This window comes from Alosa pseudoharengus, unplaced genomic scaffold, assembly GCF_046254945.1.
Source record: "Alosa pseudoharengus isolate Yale_2024_CS ecotype anadromous, Long Island Sound unplaced genomic scaffold, YU_APseudo_1.1 YU_APseudo_1.1_scf_2, whole genome shotgun sequence".
Taxonomy (NCBI): Eukaryota; Metazoa; Chordata; class Actinopteri; order Clupeiformes; family Clupeidae; genus Alosa; species Alosa pseudoharengus.
The window spans coordinates 9,298,529-9,309,494 of NW_027468663.1; the positions used below are offsets into that span (position 1 = coordinate 9,298,529).

A 10,966-nucleotide genomic window follows, 5' to 3' on the forward strand; every position below is an offset into this window, starting at 1 on the left:
CTGGAACCAACTTTCGGATGACATGAAAAAGTCCCCAACTGTAGCCAGTTTTAAATCTAGACTTAAGACCAAACTGTTCTCAGATGCTTTCTGCTAACTGCACTGAGTTACAAATTTTGAATCTGCATTGATAATTATTCTACCTTGTCTTTTATTATTTGCCTTTGTTACTAATTATTCTTTATTTTTAAATTATTTTACCTTGTGTTTTATGTTTTCTTTTTATTATGATCTTTACCTTTTGAACTATTCTTTGACTATATTGCCCTTCTATGCTTTTATTTGTTATTATTGTTTTGTTTTGTTTATGTAAAGCACATTGAATGACCTCTGTGTATGAAATGTGCTATATAAACTTGACTTGACTATAGTGCACTATCTATGTAGTGAAAGTTAGTTTGTTTTATTTCTTTCATTGATCGGGAGATTAGGCTATGGTAGGCCTATGGCGTGTCCTATGACTATGACATTGTAGCCTATCCTGAATACATTAGGCCTAACACGTTACTTTCCCAAACATGGCTGTTGCAGATGTGACCACATTCTATTCAAGTAATCCTCGAACACAAGTCTAATCGTTAATCCTGACAACTCTGCTCGGTCAGTCATGTGACATGTCATACAGAAAGATGGAACATAGAATGACAAGGATTAATGGATTCAACGACGATGCAGTGACCGCTAAGGTTACATCTCTGTAGGTATCACTGATGAACACCTGTAGGCCTACACACGTTCTTCTTGGTAAGAAACTAGACAGTTAAACAAACTGACTGCAGTGCAGAAAGTTCAGCTGCAGCCCGGGACCACAGACTGAGAAGGAAGAGTGACTACGGTGACCCGCGAAGCTCACGCTACCCTATCTTTTTGCGTTTCTATATTTCAGTCTTTCCTTTTCCTCAATGACGATGGGTGACATGACATTCGAAGAACTGGAAGATTTAGTACATTTTTCAGTCCACGATTTACCAGGTCGCGGGTATGCAGTCATGGAAGAAATCCGACGGCAAGGGAAACTCTGTGATGTGACCCTGAAGGTAAAGAAATTCCACCAATGCACACTGTGCAGCTAAATGGCAGCTGGCTAGCTGCTCTAGCTAGCTGAGCTCTTGCTACCACTAGCCATGAGTGCTTGTTGCTTGGAAGAGGTTGAAAGAAAGAGGGAGTGTTGAAATGGCAAGTCAAGTTAGATTTCCCTGTTGGATTAACGTTAAAAACAATGAACGTTGTATGACTTTACTCTTTAAAGAGTCATTGTAATAATATGTCTGACCGAACAATAATTTCACGAGGTTTTGAATGCTTGTTGAGGCAAAGGTTTGATTTTCTGCCATGAAATGTATAGTTCAGGCTAATAGGTAACTAACAATAAATTAACAGGGATCAGTCCTGCCAGCACCCATGAACGTCCATATCAGGAAGAACTAAAAGCGAGGTATAACGTTAAGCAGGTGCCAATGTATTGATCCCTTTTAGCTAACACAGAACACGTTCACTTGGCTAGCCAGCTAGCGTGAGGGACCGAACAATTTTGTCAGAAACAGGATCTCACCATGCTAGTCTGATGGCAGAATTGTTACCTCTGCTCTGCTATCATACATTTTAACTATTATTTTGAGCCATCTCCGTTTTGTCCGAATCGATGAAGGTAGTTGTACTGTTAAGACAAAGTGGATAGGAGACAGCAATGTACCGTGGACAAATGAGTTAAAAACAGTGTCTCATTTCGATATTAAACCAGTGTGACGTCGGCGTTTGTGCCCTTGCCATGCCGGTGTAGTCACTTCTTTGTATTAAGCAGCATTATGATTATCTGCAGATTAAACACTGAGAGCTTGTCTGTTGTGGCCTGCTGTTGCTGTGTCTTTGTTGTTGCTGCGGTTGCATAATCCTCTTCCAGTCCTTCCCTCTCACATACACCCCTGCCCATTTTGCTCCACTGCCCTACAATGTCATGATATGATTTGTTGTTGTGATTAGTTTTCACCTTGACATTACACATTCTGTGCTTACAGTAGCGTGCAGTGCTTATTTTGAAAAGAAGTGAATGGCACACTGGTGAAAGCTGACCTATGTTCTCTTCGTTTTGCGTTAATGTTGTTGACAAAAGTGTAAATAATATCAACTGTAATATTATTTACAGGTTGGTGAACACAAATTCAGCGCTCACAGGATAGTCCTGGCAGCTTCCATTCCATACTTCCACGCCATGTTCACCAATGATATGGTGGAATGTAAACAGGATGAGATTGTCATGCAGGGAATGGATCCTAGGTAGGCCTCCTAATCCTCACATTCCATACATAAATTAATTTTGGACCTGCTTTGCTGATGCAAGTATACCACTGAATTGTGTATCGTGCTCTCCAAGGTTTCTCTTATCTCCTCTGTCTCTCTTCCCAGTGCTCTTGAAGCTCTGATAAATTTTGCTTACAATGGCCATGTGGCAATAGACCAGCAGAACGTCCAGGCCCTCTTAATAGGGGCCAGTTTCCTACAGCTGCAGAATGTCAAGGATGCCTGTTGCTCTTTCCTTCAGGAAAGGTACACAGTATTCCCACAGCTCTTTTTTTATTTTCTGAGCACACAGCGAGGTTTAGGATTATGGTCTTCCTGATGTGGGACTGTGATGATGAGACTGGCTTTTCCTTCGCAGATTGCACCCAAAAAACTGTTTGGGTGTGCGTCAGTTCGCAGAGACCATGATGTGCACCACGCTTTACGACGCTGCCAACAGCTTTGTGCACCAGCACTTTGTGGAGGTGTCCATGTCAGAGGAGTTCCTGGGGCTCCGGCTGGAAGAGGTGCTGGAGCTGGTGGGCTGTGACGAGCTCAATGTCAAAGCAGAGGAGCAGGTCAGTGCCACTGACAGTCTCTCCACTGGCACATACCAGTACAGAGGATCTCATACTCACTACGCAGCAGTATACCAAGCCACTTTGTTTTTATTCAGTAGAATGGCAAGCAGACGTTGTATTGTGTCAAATAAATTGCACATTTATATGTATGCAGCCCTTGCCGCTAAATATAATAATAATAATAATAATAATAATAATAATAATAATAATGGAAAAAACATATGGCATGCTGTCCTGATCTGCAGATCTGACATTCCTGAGCACCGTGAATGATCTAGGGCAGGGGTCACCAAATGGCGGACCGCGGTCCGAGTCCGGACCCTGACGTGATCCTATCCGGACCCGGACCATAATAGACTAATTTAGATTTTCAAGTAAGATTTCAAAGCTGCGCTAAATGTTTCGTTGGTTAGGATAAATGCATTTACTTCAGGAGCTTGGAACCATCATTTCACTTGCTGCTACTCAGCCAGTGAAATCTGTGAATTCTGATAAAGTCGAGCCAGTGAGTAAAGAAGCCTACTATGGGGAAGAGACTCACTGATAGCCTGAAACGAGCGAGGACAGGAGACGAGAAACAATCAGATGGATATCTTAACGATAAGTTATTTTCAAATCATCAATTGCTCAAAGAGGAGAAAGCTACACAGCGAGAACAGAGCTTTATATAACGATACGGGGGCAATACCACGCAAAACTGTCACGTCTGTAACGCTGGATGTGACAGTTTTGCGCGGAATTGCCCTGGACCTCTTCTACATATTCTGAGACAGGCGATTTTTAAAAGCACCAATTTGAAGCACCTCTACTAGACAAAGCATATATTTTGAGCAAGCATAGGGTAGGCTAGGCCTACCCATTCAACAGTGAACTGAGACCACAGAATATTTTACGATTTAAGAAGGCAATATGATTGATCCACCACAATCTAGTTAAGCCTACATGCATTCACTGCCCAACAACGTGATGTTCCTGGTTTCCAGAATTTCGGGTCAACATAAAAAAAATCTCTCTTTCTTCTCATTTCGAATGTTGCCTATAGGCTACTTATTGTATTTCACATTATACATTACATATATATATACAGCGGGGAAAATAAATATTGAACACGTCGACATTTTTTTCATTAAGTATACTTCCAGTGAGGCTATTTGCATGAAATTTTCACCAGACATTAGTATTAACTTAGGTAATCCACACACAAAAAAAATCCAAACATTCATGTTCATAAGTAGAGTTATGAGTAAAAAAGTGTAATGCAACAGGAAAAAAGTATTGAACACGCCTACTGAAATTTGGTAAATACTTTGTGGAAAACCCTTTATTTGTAATGAGAGCTTGAAGGCATTTCCTCTATGACGAAACTAATCAGTCTCAGTATTCAGGTGTGATTTTGGCCCATTCTTTTAAACAGATAGTCTTTTAATATTTAAGATTCCAGGGGTCCCTCTTGTAAATCCTGATCTTTAGGTAACTTCCAAAACTGTTCAATTGGATTTAAGTCAGGGCCTGAATTTCCTTTCTCTGAAACCAATTGAGAGTTTCCTTTGCTGAATGCTTTGGATCATTGTCCTGCTGGAAGGTCTAGCCATGTCTCATCCTCATTGTTCTGGTGGATGGCAAGATTCTCCCAGAAAAAATGGCTCCATTCATCATTTCTTCAACTGTATGAAGTCTGCCAGTACCATGAGATGAAAAACAGCCCCACACCGTGATGCCCCCACCTCCAAACTTCACTGTTGGTATGGTATTTTTAGGGTTATGCACAGTGCCATTTCTCCTCCAAATATGGTATGTAGTATGACATCCAAAGAGTTACTCACCTCTCACGCTCTCACCTGACCAGAATACATTCTCTTAGTATTTAATAGGCTTGTCCAAATGTTGTGTAGCAAACTTTCAATGAGCTTCGACATGTTTTTCTTCAGTAATAGAGTCATGTGGGGTGAGCGTGCATAGAGGCCATGGCGGTGGAGTGCATTACTTATGATTTTCTCTGTAACAATTGAACCTGCTGCCTCCAAGTCTTTCTGGAGTGGTCCTTGGCTCTTAGGCTACACTTCTGACTATCCTTCTGACTTCCTGGTCAGAAATCTTGTGAGGAGATCCTGTGCATGGCCGATTGATGATTCAGTGATGTTCCTTCCACTTGCAGATAATGGCTCCAATACTGCTTACTGGATGATTCTGAAGTTACCTGTATCCAGTTCCATTGATATGTTTTGCAACAATAATGTTGCAAAGGTCTTGGAAGAGCTCTTTGCTTTTACCCATCATGACATGTTTCTTGTGTGACAACTTGGTAACGAAAAACCTTTTTATAGCTCATCAATATGTACTAACCCAGCTTACATTAATTTGCACAGATAGGAGGGATAATTACTCTCTAACTATGTATAGATTCCAGCTTGTTCCTTGCCATTCCTTGCCTTTGTGTACTGTTTTTTCTTAGTGTGTTCAATACTTTTTCCCTGTGCTATTACACTTTTTTTACTCATAACTCTACTTAGGGACATTAATGTTTGGATTTTTTAATATGTGTGGATTACCTAAGTTAATACTAATGTCTGTAGAAAATGTTATGCGAATAGCCTCTCTGGAAGTATACTTACTGAAAAAAATGTTGACGTGTTCAACACTTATTTTCTCCGCTGTATATACACACACATACATAGCCTAAACACGCACGTTAAACATTATGATGCTCCGGACCTTTGCTTGAGGAAATTTTCCGTAACTGGACCTCGCTGAAGATTAATTGAATGCCCCTGATCTAGGGCTTTGGGGAGAGTGGAAGGAGTGATCCCCGGCCACAATACACCCCACCCTTTTTTTTTTTTTTTAAATCAGTCTGGACACAGAATGTGCATCTCAGGGTGGAGAAGGGGACTCAATCAGGTCTTTGCTTTGCCCTAAAGCTGCGTATGAACTCTCAAAGCCCTCTCGCCAGCTGCAATATTCTGCCTGAGCTTTCTCAGGCTTGCGGCCCAGCTCAGAGTGAAGCCCTAGGCAGCCGGTGTAATTTCCTGGATACTAGGGCCATGTGGCTTTAAAGCCTGCAGTGAGTTCAGCAGTGGGCCTCACCCTCTTGCTGACGGCTGAGACTGTGTCTGTGCTGTCGCCTCCCCGTGTCCTTCAGGTGTTCGAGGCAGTACTGGCGTGGGTGCGGCACGACAGGGAGGACAGAGAGGCTTATCTCCCGGAGTTGCTGGCCAGGACGCGCCTGCCCCTGTGCCGGCCCCAGTTCCTGGCCGACCGCGTGCAACAGGATGAACTGGTCCGCTGCTGTCACAAGTGCAGGTACGACTTTTTGTAGAGCTGCGCGTTGTGTATGTGTGTGTATGTATATATAAGGAGAACATGGTCTGTGTACTATCTGGTTTTTTTATTTGTATATTTGACCTAATGGTCACTGCTTTTACGGTCGTCTTAAGAGGTAACCTAAATAACAGTGGTTCATGATGTAATGGCCTTCTAAAGCTTCTCAAATGTGAGGTGGCCATGCTCAAAAATTGGTCAAAAGCAGTATGCTGTCTAGTAGAACATTGCACTTTTTTTTAAAGTGTTTGCACTTTTTTTTTCAGCTGCATTAACAGATGTTAAGCTATGTTGTAGTAAAATTGCTCCTTGAATACAGCTGACTGCTTGCGTCCTGTACATTGTTGGTGGGTTGTGTTCAATGATTTTTCTTTCTCCTGACAGAGACCTAGTAGACGAAGCTAAAGATTACCACCTCATGCCCGAGCGTCGCCCACACCTCCCAGCCTTTAAGACCCGACAGCGATGCTGCACGTCCATCGCTGGGCTCATATATGCAGTGGGAGGGCTCAACAGTGCAGGTGCTGCTCCTGCTGCTCCTCCTTCTTTCATTGCTTCCTTTCGTAACTGGCTCTCCAGATCTTTCTCTCAAAGCTGTAAGTCCTGGCAGCTGAGGCTGTTTGACTCACATATGCTTTTCCACGTTTAGGAGACTCGTTAAATGTGGTCGAGATGTTTGACCCAATCGGAAACTGCTGGGGGCGCTGCCAGCCAATGGCCACAGCCCGAAGTCGAGTTGGAGTAGCCGTTGTAAATGGGCTGCTTTATGCCATTGGTGGATACGACGGCCAGTCACGGCTCAGCACAGTAGAAGTCTACAACCCAGAGACCGACACGTGGAGCCGAGTGTCTAGTATGAATAGTCAACGCAGGTGAGGATTTATGATTGTACGCAAATTCCTATTTGCAACTATGTGCTATTTTTACCATTTGTTTAAAACCAAACAAAGCAGTTCAGTATTTAGAACATTTCCACAACAGCATGAGTTTTCACATTCACACACTTAAAAAGCATACAAAAGTGATGTGAGATGATATGGGTATACATTTTTTTCAGATTTAGAAGTGGGTAATAGTTTCTTACAAGGGTTTTGTAGAAGGGCTAATAGTTATAGAGGTATTCTCATTGATACAGTTACAATTATGTGCTCCTTTGCTCACAAATCAGCTGTCTGTCTTGTTTGTCTGTCTGCAGTGCAATGGGAACAGTTGTGGTAGATGGACACATATATGTTTGTGGAGGCTATGATGGCAAATCCTCGTTAAATTCTGTAGAATGCTATGCACCTGAGAGTGACCGGTGAGTACTGCTACAGTTATTTATATTCCATTTCCTCAAACCGATCATATTTTAACCTATGAAAAATGAAATGGCTATTGCATGATCTTTCCCCCAGGTGGACACTGGTGACTGAGATGAGCGCGAGTCGCAGTGCTGCTGGAGTGACTGTTTTTGATGGGAGGATATTCGTATCCGGTGGCCATGATGGCCTACAGATCTTCAACACGGTCAGTGTCAATGGCACCTCACAGGTTTAGCAGGAACATTTTTCATATTCTTGACATTTTCAAATCTACCAGTGCTCAGACAGAATCAACAAAAGTGCTATTGTCTCTGTGTCAGTTCTGTGTTGAAAGTGCTGACAGTGTACATGCGCCTCTCCTCCACCAGGTGGAGTACTACAACCAGCACACAGCCCTGTGGCACCCTGTGGCGGCCATGATGAACAAACGATGTCGGCACGGTGCGGCGGCCCTGGGCAGCCAGCTCTACGTGGTGGGGGGCTACGACGGCTCCGGCTTCCTGATGGGCGCGGAGGTGTACAGCTCGGTGGCGGACCAGTGGAGCCATCTGGTGCCCATGAACACGCGCCGCAGCCGCGTCTCACTGGTGGCCAACTGCGGCCGGCTCTACGCCGTGGGCGGCTACGACGGCCAGTCCAACCTGAACTCGGTGGAGATGTACGACCCCGAGACCAACCGCTGGACGTTCATGGCACCCATGGTGTGCCACGAGGGCGGGGTGGGGGTCGGCTGTATACCTCTCAAGCCTGCTTAGCCCCGTCAAGTACCAATTCTCACATACAATTTGTATCGTTTTTGTTTTGTTATCATTCATTTTCTTTTTTTTTTTCTAATGGGTGATAGGACTTCCAAAAATGCATTCATGATTCATGTTTTGCATCTTAGGTACTACACTCTCGAGGCTTTACAACTGACGGTATAAGCCTGGCAAACTCACTGAGCCTCAGCCAGGAGAGCCCAGTGGCAACGTCCTGATGGGATCTTTCACAGAACATACACATGTACATGTTTTTAACCAGGACGTGGTACGCTTTCAGTGGGAAAGCATTTCATTATTTGTGTCCCTCCCGAGAGGGTCTCTTTGAAGAGAGAACAGAAGAGAAGAGATGAAAGGAGAAGAGGGAAAAAAGGGCCTATATTTGACTAGACTAAACCAGTGAGAGGGGTTTTGGGAGAGACAGCAGTCTGAGAATGTATATGGTCTAGTGGCTTGACAGTTGTCCACAATATCACGGGCATGTGAATTTGACACATTCGACATTCATAAGACGTGTAGGTGAGAGATCCCGGGCATTCCATAATGATTATCTACAGTGAACATTCAAAGCTGCTTAGCGTAGGCCAACCTGTCCACTGTGCCCTTAGCCAGAAATGGATCCCCACGTACTCTGTTTCAGTGAACACACTGTGTGTGTGTTTTTGTGTGTGTGTGTGTGTGTCAGTGTCAGTGTGTCAGTAAGTGAGTGAGTGAGTGAGTGAATGTGTTTGTTTGTTCGTGTCTACCTATCCTGTATTTGTGTGATTGGGAGAATGGGCGCTTAACTGGAAGCTTAATTGTGTTTTTAATAGGGAAGAGTAAAACCACTGAGGGTTGCTTTCATGCAAATCTATTATTTATTGTTGGGAGATCTGGATCATGTTTCAACGGTGTACAATCACCACAGTGACAGTCATGACAGTGTTCAATAACTTGTGTTATTGATATATCATTGGTGGTCTCATATCAATGCTATGGGACTGACTGCAGAAGTCAACCTATAAGAAAATGAGAAACAGTTGTCACGTCCATTTTACGTGCCATGTTCAAACTGTTGAAATATTTTTGGGGAAATGAGTCCACCACTGATATAAAATATTAATCATGAGTCATTTGCCCTGTTCATTAGTCGTGAAAAAAAAATCTATGACGGCCTTTCCACATCTCCTCTTCCATAGCAAGGGCCAATCCTAAATCCAGTATTGCGACCTGAAAGAAAGGTTTGCATGTCTCAAATGATTTACCTCACATGCGCTTGTTTGTCAGATGGTATGAGGGCTTAACGGATTCACTTGATACCAAAAAGAAGAGGAGTGTGGAGCAAGCCTGATGAGCTATTCTTGAAACATTACTGAACAGGCTGGCAGTGTTTCATATAACTTGTGCTTATAGTTGTGGCTCAAAGCGAGAGTTTTGAGAGCAACTGAATGAATGAAAACTGCTCTGCTTCGTAGATTCATTCCCCATACATTTTCTTTGTATACATTTTCTTGAGAGGAACAGCAACATGAAATTGTGGGATAATGTACTGTGAATTTTGAATACAGATCATTTTTTGCCATCTGTGTTTTTTCTGCTGATATTATTGTAAGATGATATTTTTTTTGTATTAACTTCCAGTCCTGGCGTAGTATTTGTACTACCCTAGGTTTTTGGTACTGGACTATAGATTTTATTTATTATTTGTTGTACTTTTCTTTATATGGTTTTGCACATAATGGTTTGAAAAAAGTAACTCTCTTTCATATTTTAATATTGCTTATAATTATTGCTTTTTCTAATCTTGAGGACTGTCTTGATCAGTGGAGTTGGTGATTCTCACCTTTTATTCCTTCTTTCTTTCTTACATCTGTCATGTTGTCTTAAGCTACCTCTGTTCTGAGATGGGAGGTCATGTTCGGGGAAATTTGCCTGCTAAAATCAAAACCGAAATTCCTCAGCCAGGTTTTACTGACACAATTAAGGCATCTTTCCTTGACGTCTGTTCTTAAATCATGGTGTGTTGAAGGAAAATTAAAATGTCACATTTTGTTCTCGGTTCCTCTACACTCAGATGGACTGTCCGTCATGTACAAAAAGAAAGAAAGAAAATGCCTTGTCAAAAAATAATAAACTAAATAGTTAATGTTTTTTGCCTATATCTTTCTCTGAAGTTGATAGTTTAGTAGATTCACACCTACTTCTAAAGTGCTGAATCAGAGAATTTGGATAATTTGGGATAATTTGGATCCCGCCCTTCAACATAATTATGGCCCTGCCGGCCCACTGTGGGCATATGCAGGTATTTCAAGAGCCGCTTCAGGAGAAACGCTCACATTCATCCCTGACACTACACTGACACCATGAGAGGGGCCTTGCCACTGCCTTTGATGATCGCTTTGGTCTTTATACTTACACAGTGTGCTCAAGTGCACAGGACTGCAAATGGCCAACCCATCATGTCTGAGGTACGTTTTGAGTGGATTTTGCAGCGTTGAAATGACCATGCTGAAAGCAAAGCTATCATTGCAGAGTGTGCTTTTGAGGAACTGTACTTTAACTCTGTTGCTACTCCGTTGATGTTTGAAAAAAAAAATGTATTACAACACAGCTTCTTAGTATAATGCATAAACTTCATGCACTGAGTTTAATAATGTGTGTATGGCTATGCATTCATTTTGAAGATTGATTAAAAAAAGCTTTGTGTGAAGCCGCAAAAGACTTGTATCATGATGCAAGACTGTGGTCA

The 10,966-nt window shown here is 42.5% G+C and overlaps 1 protein-coding gene across 1 annotated transcript; it reads left to right on the plus strand.

The window, feature by feature from the left end:
* Nucleotides 1-886: 886 nt before the first annotated feature.
* On the plus strand, nt 887-10,376 carry klhl18 (kelch-like family member 18). The gene is made up of 10 exons (XM_076293603.1): nt 887-1,037; nt 2,144-2,274; nt 2,404-2,544; nt 2,657-2,855; nt 5,998-6,158; nt 6,561-6,697; nt 6,826-7,048; nt 7,372-7,476; nt 7,574-7,685; nt 7,849-10,376. Exons 1-10 carry the CDS (start codon nt 903-905, stop codon nt 8,233-8,235), a joined length of 1,731 nt encoding a protein of 576 aa, XP_076149718.1. The 5' UTR covers nt 887-902; the 3' UTR covers nt 8,236-10,376.
* Nucleotides 10,377-10,966: the final 590 nt, after the last annotated feature.

What these genes read in the sequence shown, in the direction of transcription:
- klhl18 (XM_076293603.1), top strand. Translation starts at nt 903, where the DNA reads ATGACGATGGGTGACATGACATTCGAAGAACTGGAAGATTTAGTACAT. An exon ending in TCTGTGATGTGACCCTGAAG is followed by an intron (nt 1,038 to 2,143) that starts GTAAAGAAATTC and finishes TATTATTTACAG; the next exon opens with GTTGGTGAACACAAATTCAG. An exon ending in GCCTACAGATCTTCAACACG is followed by an intron (nt 7,686 to 7,848) that starts GTCAGTGTCAAT and finishes CTCCTCCACCAG; the next exon opens with GTGGAGTACTACAACCAGCA.